Source organism: Ambystoma mexicanum, chromosome 1q, assembly GCF_040938575.1.
Source record: "Ambystoma mexicanum isolate Mex_15411 chromosome 1q, UKY_AmexF1_1, whole genome shotgun sequence".
In the NCBI taxonomy this organism is placed as follows: Eukaryota; Metazoa; Chordata; class Amphibia; order Caudata; family Ambystomatidae; genus Ambystoma; species Ambystoma mexicanum.
In genome coordinates, this window is record NC_090922.1 from 996,323,550 (window position 1) to 996,345,269 (window position 21,720).

The 21,720-nt window shown below is 44.1% G+C and overlaps 1 protein-coding gene across 2 annotated transcripts in view; it reads right to left on the minus strand.

The window, feature by feature from the left end:
- The window catches only part of MIGA1 (mitoguardin 1), a 1,504,768-nt gene that overhangs the window by 218,813 nt on the left and 1,264,235 nt on the right, over positions 1-21,720 (minus strand). For both annotated transcript variants that reach the window (XM_069641662.1, XM_069641663.1), the window contains one exon: positions 4,659-4,712. In XM_069641662.1, the coding sequence (XP_069497763.1) occupies positions 4,659-4,712 (54 nt within the window). The remainder of the gene's footprint in view (positions 1-4,658; positions 4,713-21,720) is intronic.

Below are 21,720 nucleotides of genomic sequence, written 5' to 3' on the forward strand. Positions count from 1 at the left end.
AGGTTGCCCAGGTGGGGGATCCTCATACAGAACTGTGTCCAGGTAACGGGGTCAGTATTCTGCCAATTGTCTAACCAACTTTTCTTCTTCCTAAGTCTATGGTTGCTGTGTTGATTTGTATGCTATTTGAACTGAGTACAGTTGATGCATTTTAATGGAATCAGAGTAATCGTGGTACCACCTAGAACTGTATATATTTACCATTTTAGAATTGTCGGAGCACAAAGTGTATTATCGTGATTGTGTACATAACCTTGAACCTTTTTTATATAAAGACTGTGTTTTAACTAATACAGTGTGTAGACATTCCTTTGTGGGTGCTTGGAGGCTACACTGTACTTAAGAACCAGCCTGCATCACCTCCTGAGAAGCTAGGCCGTGATTGCTCGTCCATTGCTACCAACAATAGAGAATCTTGGCTGGGGTCCTCTGTGCCTCTCCTCTGCCATATAGAGAGCAGGAGTACAGACACCCCCCTCCGGTCTTTACAGGCGTTGCGAGGATTTTACTGTGCTACTTACCTTGTTACGCCCACATTTTCGCTTGTTCCCCATTCCACGTGTTCGGCCCCCTTTTCAGGTGACTGCGCAAGACGGAACGCCCCTTTGTTAGGAGTCTCGCGCAAGGCGTTCGTAGTGTCACAGTGACGTGTTGGACCTGCACAGATTCCTTGCAAGTCTCTGGTAAGCCCAACGCATTGTTTTCCATGAAGCGACAAACGGGCGCTTGTGTGCGTTTTCGCACGCAAGTCCCCCTTTTTCGGTGCAATTAATTCCATGAATCCGGCCCTATGTCTACTATGACTTGATTCCACAAAGTATTCAAATGAAGAGGAGGGGGGCAGCATGCGCAGCCCCTCTTCCTGTCCCCATATAAATGAAGGAGGGGTTGGTCGAGGCAGCAACATTTCTGTCCAATCAGGACAGGGAGTTGCACTTCTTTATGTGTGGCCATCAGAGCAGTAACTTTAAGAGGGGTCTGCAACCAGCGGCTATCTAGATCTTTCGAACTATGCCTCCCATAATCCCTTAACATTGACTATACCGATTAGGGATGATGGCAGCTGTAATCCAAAACCTCTGAAGAGCCAAAGGCTGCAGATCTCTAAGCTGCCCTATAACATGCACCAGGTAAATCAACATACAACATATAGTTAATTATGTTGGGGTCGTTCTTTAATGTAATGCATGGTTGTCAAAAATGAGCATATTTTGCAATGAGATGAAATAGAATAAACATTTTTATTGTTTTATGTTATCTTATATAATGTGTATCTGCTAATACACCAATGGGTGTTTTTCTTTTTTTTAATGTAATATTTTAAAAGAATAGACTCGTTAATGTCCAAGGACAAAAATCCTCCCAAAAGATTGGGTTTTCTTTGCACTTCATGTTTTCATTCAGAAGCCACGTTATTGCTGCATTGTTCCTCCTTGCACCCCACGTCTGGTTTTCGGAATTAAAGATGTGAACTTTATGTTATTATTTATTTGTTTTGATTCACTTAAGAACCGTTACACAAATTAATCAACCATCAATAACATGACAATTAAAATTCATACAAGCATTTAAAACATTTAACACTTAAAACATTTAAAAAGTGTGAATCATATCGACCAAAGTCGAAAATCAATCATCTGTAGGGATGCTTCATAACACGGGTCAGACCTTTTATGTTTTTATTGTATCCCACGATGCACGTCAGATTTTAAATAGGGCCATATGAACATTCTCTGAATCAGTATTTAGACAAAAGGCCCAAAAGTCATCAGACTTGATCGCATCATAATAACCCACGAACTGCCCCAGCGTGGTCATGAATAGGGGAGCCCACCTTGGGCATGCTGTCAAGACATGTCTAGGAGTCTCAACATTGGTCTACAACATACACATCCTACATATTCTGTTTTCTACAGCAATTTTCAAGTGTCTTCCCCTGTACTTGCTGCGAGTGGCGCTGGTTGGTCCGAAGGCATAGTCTAAAGCTACGAACAGCAGGACTTGGGCATCTCAGTAAATACTGAGTCTTGAGATATCTGTGAACTATGTTCTCAAGATATTTGTAGTTGTGTAACGTTGCTAAATGGGTGTAATTGTTTATCCAGTCCCACTGTTGTAACTTGTTCTTAAACAGAAACCTCAATGTTTCAAATCAAGTGCCCCGTGCAAAATCAGGATGCCAATCAATCATGGAGAAACACGCCTCAGTTAATTTGTTAAAGATGCCCCCCCTAGTTTTGCATGTCCCACACGTCCATGGCTTTTCGCCCAAGATTTTCAAAAGCGGGTATGTAGGACCAGTTCTCATCTTAATGAAAAATGGGCCTCTTCTTATCAGAGCCTGGCTCCGTAAAGACACTATACCCAACTCCAAGCGGAGGTAAGCCATTGTTGTTGACTGGGGCAACCTCAGGAGCGGTCTCCAAAAGTAACCCCCTATTACGTTCAGCCATGTTAAATCGGGCAAGGCAAGAGCTTCAAGACCATACAATATTGCAGGGGTAAAGCTTTGTTTGTATAGCCTGATGATCCCCTCGATCGAATAGCCTGCAGTGTGATCTGCAAATTTGTTAATAGCAAAAGTGAGTTCCTGGCTTTACTTTGTTTGCCAGCAATAATCGGCCTGTAATCTCCATCTGCCTGAAGGACATGTACAGGTAAATTGGGACATATTCAATAGTTTGTCAATCAGTTGTAATGTTCACTATGCTAAATGACCTGCTTGAAACAACCATCATTTTTGTTTTTGCACTGTTATTAACCAACCCATTTTCTTTTGCATATTCCAGGAGGACTGCAACTTTATTTTTTACTCCACTTATATTGTGATCCAGTAAAATTAGGTTGTCTCCGTAGAAGAGGCTGGCAATAAGTGTCGCCCATTTTAACAGAACAGCTCGCTGCGGCAAGTAGGCATGCTGGGAGATCGGCCAGATATAGATTATTAGGGGAGCCAGAACACACCCTTGCCTGAATTACCCCCTCCCCCCCGCCCGTTGCTCTCCAGTGCCACTGACAATAAACCTACACTGGTTAACCTTATCTGCACACTACTGTTCTGGTGGAGATGCCTCAGTATGGAGATCAACCATTCCGGGCAGCCGAAGATGCGCAGTTTCTGCCACAAGAGCGGGCGACAGATGGTGTCGAATGCAGCACTGAAATCCACATATATTAAGTACAGGCCTGGGTTACCTTTGGTGGAGGCTTCCCGGATCAACACATCCATCACTCTGATATTATGTGTTGTTGCAGAGGTCGAAAGCCTTGGGTATAATGCAATATGTTTTCATCTGCCCAGTGCTGCAGGGCTTGTAATACAAAATTGGAGACTAGTTTCCCAGGTACATCCAGCAAGGATAGAAGCCTATAGTTCTCTGGGCATAACCTATCTCCCTTTTTGTATACTGGTAGGAGAATCACCTGCACCCAGGAAGCTGGTATTCGCCTCTCTGCACATACTTTGTCAAACAACAGTTTTAACACTGTAGCCCAAGCATCAGGATTTTCTTTCAGCACCACATTCGATACCCCACTAGGGCCTGGCTCCGGAGAGCCTTTCAGGCCCATTATAGCCTCTCGTATGTCCACCCAACTTATATTCTATCTAGCCCATATTGGTTTAATTAAAGTCGTCACTGCTGTAGCTGTTTTCGGCTCCAAGATCTCATTATCCAGCTAAGTGCTAGGTGCTACTCGCCGAGACATCAAGTTGCCCAATGTAATACGTTGGTAAAAAGCACAGATATCTTCTTATTGCATACAGGGTTCTTTCGCATCATTCAAGCATTTGCTATGTGCGATTCAAATAGATGGTGTCCACTCCCCCACAGCTGAAGAAACTAGCAAGGAAGGCATGGAATTCCAGACTGACGATGTAATTACGACCCCCTCCCCGACTCCCTCCTCACCCCCATAGCTCCATTAGAGCATCTATGCTCCCTACACTCTGACTGCCGGCCAAGACTTTTATAATTATTCACTAGTTAAACCCTGCATTTTCTATCAAATAAGTAAAAACTAAAAAAAAAAAAAAAAAAGGACAGGGACCCAACCTCGTTTTCTTTTATCAGATTGGTTTGTAAAACTCGTGTATGCTGCTTCAAAACCTATTCCTTTTCAAATTTGTGTAGGGTTAGTTAGGTGAATGAGAAGATGTCTCAAATTTTCACATGCCAGGCGGTACAGCACACCCACTCATGTTTTATGTGTTGCATTCTGGGGCTTGAAACCCTGTATTTATAATTGGAAAAGGCAACCTAAAAGTTACAGAAAACAAAGCAATCAGTACATAACTGGTTGACCTAAAAAATATGTTTAGGTCTGGCTAGTTGCAGATTTAGCTCTTTGCCAGAGCTCTTGAAGATGCATGTTACAGTGGGGTCATGGTGACAGTAAACTGCACTGTGAAGCAGAATGAGTATATCCGGGTGATATCTTTGTTATGGCGGCAGCCATTTTGAAGGAGCGAGAGCACTCAGAGGGAGAAATCTAGTGGGATGGGGGGGTAGGGGGTGGGGAGGGTTAGGTTTACGTGATGAGCAGAAACGTCATGGAGAACTGGATGAAAATGAATCTACATTTGTGCATTAATAAAGTTATTTTTTAATATTTCAAGACTTCACGCATTAGTTGAGGCGATAACATAAACAAATTACCTTCATTTGCTGCCGCTTTTGCTTCAGAACAGACCAACAGCTTGATGCCACAGCCTGCGCAGAAAAAAATCAAAACACAAAGAATTATTCTCAGCATAGATTGGGCTACACATTACGAGAATAAGCCAAGAACCACGGGTTGGAAACGTATAAAGCAGGGCTCACTGCTCCACTTAAGTTATTCAGTATTGTATGCCGTGTGCGATTGTAAAAAAACATGCCCTTTTTAAATATATTGGTTCAAACCGAAAAGAATGATATAACTACTGCCTCTGTGGTTAACTTCAAGTGTTCTTCTGTAAAATTAATGTTGGAGACATTGATGACAATACGACCTGGATATTCTTTACAACTGTACCGCAAGCAAGAGCAGTTGTTCTTAATTTAATCTCTATTAATGCCAAGATATGTGCGCCAAACCAAGTTTTCTAATAACAAAGGCATTTTGAATGGAAACAGAAGAAATGCTAGCACAGAGCTGTTCATCTTACTGAAATTAAGAAAAGTAAGACTACATATAATTTGAAAAAACTTGGAAAATGTGTCTAAATAAGGTATTCATAATTCGAAAAAATAGGATAGCAAAACAAAGGGCCTCCTTACGAGTCTGGTGGTAACAGAGCCGGAAAAGCCGGCAGGTTACCGCCAGACTCTTATTACCATTCGACCCCGGTAATTCCTGGGAATTCCGGAGGTGGAATTGTGTAAATCCCCATTCCCATGGAGCCCCATAGGACTCCATGGGGATGGGGACCATGGAAACACCGGCTCCGTCTATTTCCATGTCCACCTGCAGGCGGGTGTTGTTAAACCCGCCAGGTTTTACCACCACCGTTCTTTCCAGACCGGCTGACTTGTAATGAGGCCCAAAGTCTTGGGGTGGCATCACAAAAATAAACATTGTCAAAGCCAATAGGCTTATTTTGACTAAAGTAGAATATTTGTTGTAAAGCCCCCACAGGACCAAAGAGGTCCATCCTTTACGTTTGGAAGATAGACATATTGGCTTTGCCAATTCTTTTTTACTACAGATTTGACCTTAAAGAGAATTCCCAATGCTTCCACTTTGTAATGTCTGTCACAATGCCAAGCACCCTTATTTGTGTTTTAATTTCTCTGACCAAAATCTAAAATGATGGTCCAGAAATCAGTCACGTCTCATTTGCATACCAATTTAGCCCACTTTCGATTATACACTGCTGTGTTTTTTCTGTAAATCAAGTTACATTTTCAAGCAGGATAGAACGCAAAGGGTTGAGTGGAGAGAGTTTAGTGTAGGAACAATGGTGTGACAATAACCATGGAATTTTGCCTTTTTTTCAGAAAAGGTGCTCTATATTTAGTATTACGTGGCAGTAAACACATTACATAGGAACAATTAAAACCAATTTCCCCTGTAACGATTGTTTTCTGACATGAACGTTCACAACATTCTGGCAGAATGTGTAACATGGCAGAGGTCACATCGAGTGGGATGGCACTGTCTAAATGTGGTTTGAGCCTGCTGTACGTAGAGACCCAAGCTACACTGTACTGATGATGCCCAATGAGGCTGAAACACTTCTACAATTGCTTGTGGTCTCGTACAGAAGAGATGACACCTAGCAGTTCGGGTAGATGGGCTTTCTCTTTCTATAATGCCCTAACAGGCTGAAAAACGATGGTCCATGGAGTTCCCCAGAGCAGTGTGAATAGTTATGATTAATTCAAAACTTTCCAGCCAACAACCTTATGTTCTGCAGAGTTCAGGTCTACTGTCCATCTTAGATGCATTAAGCATCATATTAACACTGAAAGGAAGACCCCACCCTTAAGTTTAATTGATGTTGAGAAGGCATTCAATGATGTTGAAGCTCCAATCTGAACCCAAGTATCCACTATCCCCTCTCGTTTTGGCCATTGCCCTGGTGCCCCATGCCATGAAGATTCGGTCATCCCAGACATCAGGTGTATCTCCACGGGAAAAATTAAAGTAAACTGATCATATACTCCGAGGATATTTGCCGGGTGAGGGAGCCATGAAGAGCTTATATCTGGCAGAGAAATGTGTCATATTCCAGGTTTAACATTGCCATAAAACAAAACTGATGCCATTGACTCCGAAAGAACAGTCTAGACATTTGCGAGAGACACTAGGCCTGAAATGCACACGACTTAGATTTTATTTATTTGTTGCATACATATGCAGCGCCCAAACCCGTAAGTATCACAGCGCTGACCTTGGCACAATAGGCAGGAACGATAACAGGTGATGAAATAATCAAAAGAATAGGTACATTAGAAGACAGAGGATCAGGTGCAACTAAGCATATTTGCGAAAAAGCAAAGTCTTACGTTTTTTCTGAAAGGAGAGGTAGGAAGGTTCTTCTTGGATGTGAAGTCAGAGGGCGTTCCAGTGGGTCGGGGCAGTGACGGTGAAGCCAGCTCCCCCAGATGTTTTCCTAGAGAATCTGAGAATAGTTAGGCCTCGAGTAAAGGATGATCGTAGGCATCGCAGCTGTGGTTTTTTTTAGATCCGTTGGTTGAGGAAAGGAGGTGCTGTGTTATGAGTGCATCTGTGAGTGATGGAGAGGATCTTGAACTCAATGCAGACTTTAATTGGTAGCCAGTCGGCCTCTCGCCTAGCATGGGAGATGTGGTCTGAACGTTTCAAGCCCCAGACTGCCCACAGGGCATTGTTTTGGATCAGAGGAGTTTCGTGAGATTTTTAGATAAGGTGTCTGAGAGAATGGCATTACAATAGTCCAGTTTGCTGCTGCTGCTGATGACCCGGGTAAGGGTGAGACAGTTGTCAGTGGATACAAATTGTCTGCTGCGGTTAATAAGTTTAGTGGTGTAGGCAGCTGAGGAGGCAAGGGCCTTTATATGGTTTGTGCATAGAGAGATCTGCGTCTAAACAGACGCCTAGGGTTTTAACATGGCTCGAGAGCAGCATGGGGTAGCCATCAATGCAGAAAGAGAAGTAGGCTGGGTACAGGTGTTTTAGGCCATTTGAAAATCCTACGATAATGCGCTCCGTTTTGTCATTGTTCAAGCACAGTTGCTGTTCAGCCATCCAAGCCTGGATGATGCTGTAGATGTGGTTGATGTTGGCGGAGTCCACGAGGTGGTTCCCCGGGAGTTTTAGCAAGATTAGCAAGATTTGTGTGTCGTCTGCAGAGTTGGTATAGGTGATCCCAAGATAGTCAAGATTGTCAAACAGAGGTTTTGTGTACATATTGTATAGAATGGGTAGGGGATCAGCAACATCTGAGCCGGCAAAGACCCTGGAGGTTCGACCACTAAGAAAGGATTTGATCCAACTGGTGGCTTCTGAGGGGGAGTTGAATTTAGATCCAAGGTGCTGACACAGAATGTCATGGTCGACTAAATCAAAGGCGGCGGAGAGGTCAAGTAGTAGGAGGATGGCGAGCTCACCATCATCTCGGATACTGTCAAGCTGGTGGTCTAGTAGGACTGCTTCAGTGCTGTGTCTGAAGCCATATTGCTGAGAGCCCAGGAAATTGTGGTTTTCCAGGTAGGCAAGAAGTTGGATGAAAGCAGTGCCATCAAGAATTGTGAGGGGGAAGGGCACTGTAGTGATGGGCCGATAGTTGGTAGGGAGGGTAGGGCCAAGGGAGTTTCTTTTCAGTAGGGTTGTATCCCACGCTTCCTTAATGGCAAGGGAGACAGAGCTTGTATCAAAGGAGGCGATAATGAATTTGGAGGGCTCAGCGCACATTTTGATGATGTGGGATGGGCATCTGTCGCCCTTGCAGCTGGATAGTTTTAGGTCGTGGATGATAGTAAGGGTGTCCTGAGGTGAGACGTGGCTGAAGTTAAAAGTGGGTGTAGAGAAGGGCAGGGGCTCATGGGGAAGGATGCGGCGGGGGGGTTGGTTTGGCAGATAACAGAGATTTCTTGAGGATAGTCTTATCTCTCAGCAAGGTGGTCTTGTTGGTGAGAGCTGTTTGGACAGTAGAGCAGCAAGTTTTGTCCTCCGGGAAGCTAGTGATGGGGGTGTTGGGGTTTCATGTTCTTTGAAGATTTTAAATAGCTCCTTCGTGTTGGAGCTGGCTTCACCGATTCTAGAATTGTAGATGTTGAATTTAGTGGTTATGATGGCTGTTTTATAGGTTTTGGCTAAGTAGCCATCCTTATTTGCTGCAGAAGGGTTCTTCCTCCAGAGGTGTTCTTGAGCACATTTGTGTTTGCGCAGGGCAATGGGATCTTCAGAGAACCAGTTATGAGTGATGTTTTTTTTTCTGTGTGGTGGTTTTAAGAGGAGCATGAAGGTCAAGTGTGTGTAGTAGAAGGATGTTGTAGGAGGCAAATATGGTATCAGGGTGTCATGGCCCCTGCCCCTGGCCCTAACAGGCAAGCCATCTGGGCTACACCACGGCCTTCCATCATGGCCGCAAGGGCCTTACCATTCCGCCCAAGACTCTCCTGGAGTCAGTCCTGGCACCTTTGGCGCCAGGCTCATATGTGAAGCCAGAGAACTTGAGAACTGGGACTTGCAATAGCCTTTGGGCAACATGGATGCCCCCGCATAGCTCAGTTCCAGAACTGAGCTATGCGGTCTAGTGTTTTAGGTGTGGTCAGACCTAGGGGCACCTGGGATACCTGCAGGCTATATAAGCCACGCCCAAGCTGAGGAACACGCTTCGCGTTACTCTGCTAGCTGCAGCGTGACGCTCACCACGTTCTGTTCGGATCCTCATCTGCATTCCTGAACCTGTTACCTGCAAGAACAAAATCATCATTAGAATACCCTTACCTGCGAGCGAATCCTGCTTCTGTCCTCCGCTCCTGGGTCCTGAATATACACCAGCTCGCACCTCAGAAGAAAAGAGAACAGAAAAGCAGCATTAGTAAGCGTTTATTCTCCAATATAGAAAACAATCAAAATAAGCGCACCCTTACCTGGGGTTGACTCGTCCTTGGCCCACGTCCATTCCGGGCCATTTTAACGTCCTGCAAGAGGGAAGAAAACACTGATTAGCACACAAGAGATCAAGAAGGCGGCACGTGTAACGCTTTCTCACCGCTGTTTATCTTCTCGGCAGCATCCATTCTGGGACATCGCAGCGGCCTGTAAGGAAGAGAGAACAAACAGGTCAGCACAAGATAAGGCACATAGCGTCGCGCATCGCGCCTTCACTTACCATCTCGTGCACAGCCCCAAGCAGCACAGAACCACTAGAACTCCATTCGCACCTAAGGAAGAAGGAGAGACATTAATAGGGGCAAATGCCAAGTAAAGAACAAACTGCCAAACCAGCAGTCTTACCTGGACAAACAGGAGTCGCAGCAGGTCTGGACTCGGTGGGCCTGCACCAGTGAAGCAACTAGGTTGCGCCGTGCCCATCCAACAACTCTCAGCAGGACACAGAACAGCAGGATGGTGAGCACACCATATAATAAAACAAGGTGAGGAGAGCATCAAGGGGGTCGTTGGGACCACAAGGGAGGTGGGTTTCGGGCCGGAAGAGACAATAAAACTAAACCCAAATTCCTGTGTTTTCAGACCCGGTCCTCAGCCGAACAAGGGTCCAAGGGAGGGGGTTCAAGGTCGGAAGTGGTCCAACCAGACTGAGTGGCGTCTCCATGTATATCAGGTGAGCGTTACACAGGGTTGTTGTCATCAGAGAGTGTTTCAAGGTGGGAGGAGATGGTGGGTTTGAGCAGTTCTGGCGTGAGTTTATGTGTGTGGCTTGAGGTGATAGGGGGTCGTGTGGAATCGTTACACATGGTGGGGTTCACCAGCGTGAGCTGGAAGTGTACCAGGGAGTGATTTGGCCAGGGAACAGGGTCGATGGTGGTGATATAGATGGGTAAGTTCAGGTGCGCAATTCAATCAAGGGTTCGACCTTTGATGTGAATAGGGAAGCAGATAGCTTGGGTGAAACTCATGTCTTGTAAGGTGGCAGTGAGGGATGTGGAGTTGGGCGTCTCCAAAGCTCAGTGGGAGTCCCACTGAGCATATTTTGTTTTGGTGTCAGGGGTGTCATTAAATCCAAGGTAAAAATCATCCACCAGTAGGAATTTAGTCTTGGGTTTGATGAGGGGAGCAAGCAAGAGGGGGATGTCTGTGTCTGGTGAGTTGGCATGGGTGGGCTGGTGGTAGAGGAGGAGGAATCAACATTCTTAATAATTTACGAGCCTCAACACAGACATTTCGGAAACGTGCTGAGAACGATTTAGAGAAATGGGCCACACTTCATTTATTTATTTCTTGGGTACTACCGCAAATGGTGTTTCAAGGGGCAACAAGAAAAGGGGGAGGGGTTGAGTGGGAACAGGGATGAAGAATAACAAAAACGGTCCTAATAGGCCTTGTGACATTCAAATTGTGCAAGTGCAGTAACAAGAAGTGCAGGGGAGGTGGGGGAAGTGTGCTAGTGCCAAAGAGGAAAAGGAAGTGCAGAGAGTGTATGAGCTCGGGGGGTGGAGGAAGGGGGACCCCTGGGCTAGGCCTGTGCTAAGGGGAGGCCAGGTGGACAGGTGCCAGGGGAAAGCAGAGAGTGCAGGGGAATGAAGGTCCACATGCTAAATGCGTAGATTGGGCTGGATGGACTTAAAAAGGGTACAGGCCCAGACAGGCTAGTACAGGGGTTAGGGGGCCTGGTAGGGCAAGTGTAGGGTTGGGGGGGGGCAGGGGAGACCAAAGAGTTGGGGTACACTGGAACAGGAGAGCCTGGTGCCCCGTGTGAATCAGAAGGAACCAGGCAGCTAGTCAAAATGCAGCAGAGGGGGACATTAGCAGGGGAGAGGGAAGGAAGAAGAGAAAAGGAGGGTCTTGAGAAGCTTCCAGAACTTAAGGAGATCCGGCTCAAGTCAGAGAGGCCATTCCAGAGGGAAGCTCCTGTGGAAGAGAGAGATCTAACCTCCACTCTCTGTTTGGAAAAGTGTCTGATCTGCAGAGAGTTGGAGCTTGAAGACAGAAGGGCTCTAGCAGGGGGGTATTTAGGTAGAGAGAATTGGATGTAGCGGGGTCATAGGCCCCAGAAAGCCTTGTGGATGATGCAGATGGTCTTGAACTTGACCCTTGCAGCAAATGGGATCCAGTAGAGAGATTTTAGGGCTGGCGAGATGCAGTCTCTTGGCCTGAGGCCAAGAATAAGTCTTGCAGTCCTATTCTGGGTTAGTTGAAGGGGGCGAAGTGAGGATTTAGGCAGATTGAGGAAGAGGCCGTTGCAGTAGTCAAGCCTAGAGGCAGCCAGAGCTCCTGAGATAACATTTCTGTGGGAAGGCGAGGAAAGGGACGATGCCTCTGAGGAGGTGCAGCTGGAAGTGGGCCTTCTTGGCAAGGTCCGTGATATGAGGAGAGAAGGAGAGAGAGGAGTCAAAGATGACATCAAGGTTTTTGCCTCACAAGAGAGTGAGGGGTGGGGGGGCCATGGAGGGCAGCCAGAGAGGAGGAGGAGGATGAGGGAGCTGGGATCCAAATGAGAAGGATCCCAGTCTTACTGGCATTAAGGCAGAGATCATTAGCAGCACACCATGCCTGAATAGCAGTCAGACAGTCAGGAATGAGAAGGGATGAAAAGGAGGCAGTGGAGGGAATGAGAAGAATATCTTTGTTTAAACTGGTCACAACCCCACAAGTTAATTCACTTTTCAGTTGCATTCTGTTTCATACAAAGATCAAATATTTATCAATTCTATGAAGGGGTTGGTTTCATTTTTATGGGCTGGTGGAAACGCTCAGCGCAGACAGACAGACCGGTTTAAATATCATACCAAAGGTGGCTTGCGAGTCCCTAATTTGAGATTGCATATGTAGGCCACTAGACTGGCACAATTGGCAAAAGCTCAGATTCATGTTTCTGAACACCTGGTTTGAGTCTTAGTTACTCTCCTCATTCTCTACACTCACGTGGTTAGACTCTTGTGTGCCTATTCCATTTCTAAATCCCCTTTTGGCTTGCTATAAAGAAATATGGCTTACCATTTGCATATTCTTAAATCTCCCTCCCGATTTATCAGATATCTCTCCTATTTGGCTCGATAAATTATAATTTTAAAGCTGGTGGGGAGGGGAGGAGTGGTTTGGAGGCAATGGGTTGAACATGATTTCATGTTATTCGGGCAGTGCTTGGATAATGGCTTTTTGTTACCTTTTAGAGGTTATAGCAAAACCTCAGCATTCCTAGAACAGATTTTTGAAAACATTAGTAGAGGCATTATACTTTTGAATTGTTGCGAATTAGCAAGCCAGAATAATATGCCTTTGGTCTATGGGTCTTTTCAAGCATAGCATATGATGGTCTTAGGTGATTTTTAAAATCTTTCTCAGGTTGCCCAATGGAAAACGTGCACGGAATGCGGGAAATTGACTTAAGCCCAGAGCAGAAGCAGGATCAGGATCTTTGTAATGAATGTTTTCTGGAATTCTTGGTATCCCATGAAATCAGCCCACCTCACTTCCAGCTCAATCAAAACCCTCATACTGACAATGGTAATCAGCCACCTCGAATATTATGTCACATTTCTCTTTTTTGGCCACCCCCTTTACTCCTTTCCCTACTTAACAAAGTACTTAACTTCACCACGCATACCCTCTACAGTGTTCTCCAACCCACTATCATCTACAAACAGTGCCACCATGCTGGTTGGCTTTCCACTGAAAATTGGTCACTCTTTAAATTTTAAACTACTTATCTTAAAATCCCACCATGAGCTTGCACTCCCCTACCCAGCCATCATTATTTCCTGCTACTCTTCTCCCTGCAGCCTTTGTAGTACTACACTCCCCAATCTCTCTGCCTCAGGCAACCATGGACTTCTTTCCACTTCTGCTCCTTCTCCCTTTTCACACTACACCTTTCGGAACACCCTTCCTTCAATTGTCAATTCACTCCTCCAAGTCTTAACTAAAGCTCCACCTCCATCACCAAGCAGGAGCACCCTCTACTGACTCACACATTACTCTGCTCCTCTCACCTTCAACCTAACTCCATGGTACTTACTACCATGTATACACCCAGTGACCTCAGTCTCTTCATCTACTCTCATTTTACCTCTTGCCTCATCATTACCCCTCTCCTCGCCTGGCACGTAGAATACTCACACTGGAACTCCATATGTATGGTTAAAGCCTTTTCCCCAGCCTTATGATTACACCTGCCTTTCTCCTACTTGCATCTAACTACCGTCCCCATCTCTTCTGCTTTACTTTAAAGCGTGGTTGGCCTTTGCCTAAACGTCACCGAGCTTTCTTCCCTTCTCTCTCCGTTACTCCTCTCTTCAACCTAGACTCCCTGCCAACACTCCATCCCTTAAAAAGGAACTAGTCATTTATATAATAACTTGGCAGAGTCAAGTAGAGCGTGTTGAGTGTTGGGGGTGCTGGCACTGTGTTTGGATTTTCACAGAGTCTGTCTACTATTGTTTTCATTGTTGGAGGGGCTGACTGCTTCTTATACTCTGGAGCGGAGTGAAGCAGAGTGTTCGGTGTTCCGTGGATCCGAGGTTAGAGGAGGCATTTATCAGCTCAAGCAGACGAACTTTACTTATCACACCAGCTGTCAAATCATCCCCCCGCAGTGCTCCAAAGTAAGTCCTCAACACCTTTATTATTTTTGTACGAGACTGCACTAGAACTGCAGCGTACGGTACCAGCGAACTAGAATCTCCTAACTAAACATGGCAGCGTGGCTAGTTAGTTAACCAACGGGAAAAGTGTTTCATTTGTTTACATTGGAAGATTTGTTCCCTGTGTCAGAAAAAGTACCAATATTGGTCAGACGCACACTTTTCTGTAGTGACTATGGAACAATTACCCTCTTAGCCGCAGCAGTCCACATTGCTGCATGAGATCTGTGTGCTATGGTGACTGCGGGGCTATGACCCTTTGAGCCACAGCGGTCTTCTCTGCTAATTGAGTTGTGCACGCTGAGTGAGGTCGTGACTGCAGGGTTACGAACCTTTGAGCCACAGCGTTCTACTCTGCTAAAGTGAAATTAGTCTACTGTGTGCTGTGACAACTGCGGGGCTATGAACCTTTGAGCCACAGCGGTCTTCTCTGCTAATTGAGCTATGCACGTTAAATGAGGTGGTGACTGCAGGGTTACGACCCTTTGAGCCACAGCAGTCTACTCTGCTAATTGCGACCAGTTCCCTGTGTGCTGTGGTGACTGCGGGGTTAGCTACAGCAGTCTACTCTGCTTATTGTGACCAATGTGCTGTGGCGATTGCGGGGTCACAACCCTTTGAGTCACAGCATAAAATTCCAACTTTTGGAGCTCGGTGTCTCAACTTTGAATTTTGTACTTCTTGTTGAACAGTCACGCACCTTGCATCTCATTGTTTCACGGGTAACAGCGAATAGTCTCGCAGGACTTCTACGTTGCCTCTGAGATTGACACTCAACAGTGTGCTTTGCTAGTTAGCCTATTTATGGGCTTAACAGTTCTGTGTGTGCTTACAACAAAATCTGGGCAAAAATAATAAGAAATTAGACTCTTAAAATCCTAAGAAACACCATTGACGTTAGGATGGGGAAATCAAGGGGAAACAGAAAGTGCAACCTAAGGAGTAACAATAACACAGCTTTTGATAAAGAAGTCATCACCAACATCCAAAATGAAAGAATAAACACAGGTACCCAGGACAGGGAACAATAACCATCTTTTTTCCCCCAAATATAAAACAAACCTTCAGCCAAATAGTGGAAACTAACCATTTAATCACAGACTCATTAATGAGGAATATGTGCGCTGGACAGCAAGTGACTTCAGAGGTCTCGGGACCAGTACTAAGAGAGATAGAGAGAAGGGCCAGTATGGCTACCTTGGAAGTAGTCATGAGCCTAGTACAACTACTCAGGAATTCAAGCTCAGAGCCCTCAAGGCTGAGCACGTCATCCAGACTATTTGAGACTTTCTGGGACGCACCGGCAGATGATAAAATGGACTCAACAAACAACATGATCTTAATGGAGAAAGATCTATCTATATCTTTGCATTCAACAGGAGAGACCATTTATGACCAAACGGATGAAGCCCACACACATATCCAAGACTGTCCTCAGGTTTCCCACGCCAGCCGCTTAATTGACACGTTGCTGACCCCACAACAACCACAGCCGAGCAAACCAACTAACGACTCCTCAGACTCCAGAGAGGTTGGGGTAAACAACTGTATCAAGGAGTTCGGGGACAGGCCGCTGAGAGCCTTCAATTTAGTTTTACAATCCTTTATACAGCTGCTCTACGACATGCTAGGGTTGGAAGTACGTTCCAACTCTCTATCCCTGAACGAGCTAAACACACTGATAGTCCCAGAAATCATAAATGGAAGAATAAGTCCATCAATACACAAGAAGGATGTTCAATCTTCCCCAAAAGGAATCAGATGGAGAAAGAAGCAAGTAGGGAGGGTAACGCGGAGGAACAGCGTTATGATCAAATTATGGCACAACAAAAGCTTCACATGGAAGGTGCATCAGATGCCAACATGGTTGACATCTTGACCATGACAACAACACAAAGAAAGAAAAAGAAAAAATGTGCAAAGTGTTAAAACCGGGAACAGAGGTTCAAGACAGTTCCTCTGCGAAATCCAGAATTCATCCACCCTAGATCGTGGGCTGGTTGAGTATAACAGTCATATAACCCTGGAAGTTATTATCATAGATGGAACAGGAAAATCTACATTTCAAGTCAATAACTCTGTGGGTAGAGATGACGAGAACATAACAACAGATTATCAGGGACCAAGTGCAGGCAGTCCTAATTTGACATCAAATCAGGCAAGATTGGAGGAGGAAGTTATAATTATGGGGAAATCGACTAAGACAAATGATAAGTCAACTACCCCAAAGATGGGATTGGAAACCAGCCGCAATGAGAGTCATAAAAAACAGACCAGGAAGAAACAAGAATTTTAATCAAATGAATTCACGACAGTGGCTTTACACAAAATCGTGTTTAGAAAGTGAGAATCCAAATGAAACGCTACATCAACGGACAAGGAGGTAGTTGAACTTGGAGAGGAGAGACTTGATCTAGGCTCACATTCTAAGCCAAAAAGGAAACACCAGGGAACAAAATAGGGCAACCATCCTTTCCAAGTGGTTGATTTTGTAGAGGAGGCCAATAGTAAGGATCCACCTATAGTAAGAGACTCTGTAGTTGAGAAACCACCCAAAAAAATAAAGTACAGTTCTCAGACAAATAAAGATGAAAGGAAGGAATAACCGAATAGCAGCACTTATCCAATTTTCGAGTCGCAGATCCGGGATGACAAACATATCCCGCTGAACAGACACAAAATTCTTTCAATACTGGCAATTTTACCAGACTTGCCAAGTGTAACAACGCAAGATCTAAAATGTGTCCATCTCTTGCAATGTACCAGGAATCTGTGAGGGCCATATTCTTCCGCAGTTTGTTAGAGACATGGTTCTAAAAAATCAAGCAGAATTGATAAAAAGGAGTTCCGATTGCTATGAGAAGAGCGATTTAAAAACAGTCACTACAGTCAACAAAGGAGTACCAGTCGGGCTCATGGACTCATTGGACATACTTTGCATGTAAAGTGAGGATGAGGGAGACAAGTCGCCATGGCAATTGATCCAGCAGCCTGGGCCCTCCTCTCCTCACTTTTCAGAAAATCGGATTCAAAATAAACATCAAGATGAAAATCAAGAGTTCAGGATTCTTTCCTGGAATACAAGGGGCTACAGAAGCTTTTTAGACCATAATTCGACTGAACTGTGTGTAACTGCATGTGCTTACAGGAAACATAGCTCCAAAAATCCATCTCACTTGACGGCTACAGCATCTTTGAAACTTATGCCAAAAAAGGATACAAGGGTAGACCCTTTGGAGGACTGATGGCTGCGATCCTGATTTACCAACATCGATCTGCAATTAAATTACATTCAAAATCGGACTAAATTCTCATTGTAATGATTAAGGAAACATGCAAAGATCTGATCAATGAAAGTAGATCTAGACACCATGCTATCTGAAATAGATGATAATCTAATTGAAAGGACTGAGGACAGTAATATTGCACATCAACCTATTGCCATAGCAGGAGACTTTAATACCTTCTGCTCTAGCATTAAAATTAGAGTAGACCCATTGGGTGATGGAATATTTACTTCGCACATGGGAGCTACAGAGTAATCCAATTAAAGGATCAGACTGGGAAGAACATGGGCTCACTTTATGGCAAGATGGGAGTACATGCAGTTAAGCTCCTGCCAGACACACAAGAAGATCATTCCCACATGTTCTTGTCTGGGATCCTCTTTAACGATTGACTACATCTTTACAGCATACATCACTCTTTCCCAGATCAAATCGTTTGAGGTAGCTAACACACCCAAGAGTGACCACGGCAAACCGGTTGCAACGTTTGTTCAAGTATTCACACATCGTTTGATTGTAGAAAGCCTCACTGCCAGGATTTGATAGTCAACACAACAGGAAATAGACTCTCACAGTTTGAAAAAGAATCACACAAAAATCAATCAATATGAGAGTGGCAGACTGGTGGGGCAGCGTAGAGAGTAAAAATCTTGCATGTAAACCAAGTGAGTTCAATAAAACGCTGGAGACCTGGTAAGACCTCACCAAAGTCTCATCGCTCTGGGAGAACAGGAATATGCTTGAGGCGAAGCCCTATGTCTTCGATCAGGTAATCAGTCTAAAGAAATGGGCATTGAGAAAAGCCATTAGATTGTTTAAAAAACTACAGAATCCCACCAGCAAAAGACCAAAACTATGGCCACTCTCAAAAATGGCTTAAAGGGATGGCTGAGAAATTACAGGCTTTTAAAATATATTAATCAAGATTCAATAAAGGATATCTTGAACTGTGATTTGCGGTCTTTATGGTGGAAATTGAATGCTAGAGGCGAGACTCAATCTATAACTCAGACAAGCTGTGTGTCTGAAGAAGACTGGATCAAACACGTTTCCGCAGTCTTCTGAACTCACTCTCCAAGAGAACAAGAGAACAAGAGAATAGGAAAGACAAGAGGGGGGGCTCTCTTCATTGGAATATGACTTGACAGGGTAGACATTTCTAATTCCATCATGAAATTGAACAACTATGGAGCCTGTGGCCCTAGGCCATCTTGTGAATTCTCTTCTGAAATACAATATTCCTCTGTGGTCGGATATTTTATGTTGCCTCCTCAGTCAGGTGGTCGATAGTAGTGAAGTTCCATTGACCTGGCGACAAGCAATAATTATTCCGATCCACAAGAAAGGGCAGCGGGACACACCAACTTCCTACAGACCGATTTCTCTTCTCGACATACCTTACAAAATATTAGCTAATGTTGTTTTAAAAGAGGTGACCACCTGGGCAGAAACTACAGGGAGACCCAATCCGCTCCAGATAGGCTATAGGAAAAGGATGAGCACTACACTCTGTAGCCTTACTCTACGGTCATGTCTAACCCAAGGGGCCTTTGGAACTAATAGAACTCTATATTTAGCAGTTCTAGATCTTTTGGCCGCTTTTGAAAACGTAAACAGGACTTTATTATGGGCCAAACTGTCCAAATGGGGAATGCCTGATGGATTATTAAGAATGCTACAACTACTGTATGAAAACAACAGTATGAATGTTAGGCTGAACTCAACAAGTGACATTTCCAGGGAAATTAAGGTGAACAAAGGGGTGAGACAGGGGTGTGTGGTCACCCCAATTTTATTCAACTTATATATGTCGGACCCCTAGCAAAATAAAGAACTAAGCAGCGGTTACCCCCCCAAAATGGGGGTGAGCTGCATTGGGTAATACGGACAACTTAATGTTATTGTATTTTAAGCCTGCAGGTCTGCAGCTAATCATGAATGGAGTCTCGACCGTTCTAAATGACAATGGCCTCACTCTCAATACAGCTAAATCCAAGACCACCATCTTTACCAACAAAAGGAAGACTAAGAGCAATTTGTGGACCATTTCTGACATAAAGATACCTCAGGTTGATGCATTTACATTTCTAGGCTTTCTTTTCAACAATCAAAAAATGCATCTACACTTGAATCTCAGAATGCATGATAAAGTAAGAACGTGCACAGCAATGATGAAAAGGGTGAGATCAAGATTTTGTGAGTTCTCACTGGCACCTCTCCTTGTCTTCTACAGGCTGAAGGTTACTCCTATCATCCTGTATTGTGTAGAACTCAGTTACTTCAAGAGAGAGGGTTTTAGACTCTCTAGAAGGATGTATTCTGAGAGAGGTCTTGGGCATACCCAGTGTTGATTCCATTAGTATTTTGCACCTAGAATTGGGTCTACAATCCTGGTGGTCCATGTACTAATATAAAAGCATATGATTATTCGGTACAATCACAGATGAAGAACGAAATGCAATATCACCTCACTTCAAGAAGCTGTTTCTATCCAATTCAAACAATGTAATCGTAAATTTGAGTAGGTGATGCAGGTTGTACATGGACAAAATGGACCTGACAAACATACACAATTTGGAAGTCTTAAAGTCCATTGTGAAGAAATGGGACAGGATCTGGGACATCGACGATTTACAGAGACTAAAAAAAGTATCAGACCTGGGCCCACTTTTACTTGCCTCAAAAAGAACTTGGACCTTATCTTAAGACATTTCCATCGGCGAAGTACTGACAATGGTACCTACAATTTAGGCTAACTTGCTTACTCACAATGGAGATATTAGGACCTCAACTAAACATTCCATCTGAGCTTTGAAATTGTCCTGCATGCACCTCTTAGGTTCCAGAAACTTTACACCATCTGTTCATGGCATTCCATGAACAGATGGTGTAAACTTTCTGGAACGATTCAGGGCAGCCATAAAAACCTACTTGCTTCTCTCTCATTTCTTCCTATTCTAACCAAACTGCTCTCTTTCTCTACTGAAGACTACGACACATTACCATCTACATGACTGAGCACCACGTTGTCACCCTGGGAGACTTGACTCTTCATTTTCTGGTAGCACCTCCTTCTAACAATATTTCAGCTCCTCCTTTACTTCTTCCTTTGATCAAATATTCACTCAGGCCTCAAGTTCCTCCCTGTCCACGCATGCCCAATCCAGCAGAAACCAAACATTTCCTCGCTACAGCTCAGCCAGCTAAAAACATGCTGTCAATGACTACAACCTACTGGAAGATCGAAATGGACTTCTTAGGTCAGTTACAAAATCCTTGTCAATAACAGATATATGATGGTCTAATTTCCCAAATCTGTAGCCAAAGTTAGACGTCATCATACCAATCAGATCTAAGCTTATCAAATTCAAACATGTAGGGAATAAGAGGTTTACTTCTGAATTAGATTCCTTAAAGACATTTGTTAGAAGCATTGAACGTGAATGAAGAGGAAATTCCACTCAACGTATGTGAGCAGAATTAAACAGTGCAGGTTTCTTTATAAACATGATATTGTGGAGGCTAGGAAAGGTTTGAATGCTTCACAAATGGAAGCAGACTCTTTTTTCAAAAGGATTGTTCAAAATGCTAAATAATTTGAAAAATCCTTCTCCCATTACTTCTTTACCTTCAGGCAGTGTTCGTAATTGAGGGGATCTGGCAGCTATTTACCTCCTAGTTATAGCCTACAAGAGGCGGGTTCGCTTGACACCAAAAGCTACCAACATCTACTTTTGGCTCCTCAAGCCAACTGTTTCCACACAAGTACACCTATGTGCTTGGCAATTTGCAAAGGTGCACTAGGTAACAGCATCTAGACAATGTTTAAAGCACAGTGGCTCATTGTACTGGACACACAGTTATAATTAGATTCTTCTGTGGAATTTAGATGTGTGGCACCCTTTTTTATTAGCTCCTCATTCTGCAGTAGAGAGAAAGTGAAGGAGGAGTGTAAGGGTGCAGAAGTAATGGACCAACACAAAGGTTGCATGCTTTTGGCTATAGACTTTATTTTTATGAAAAGAAAAGGAAAAACCTAGCTATCCCTATCACTAAGAGGGGATTCCCTACCTCAACTAATAAACTAAGGGTTGTTAGAATGTTAGAATGTCCAGCAAATCATAAAAAGTCCACCGTCATGTCAAACCTATTCCTGTCGCTAACACTTATATTCAACTAAGGATAATGTCTCTAGG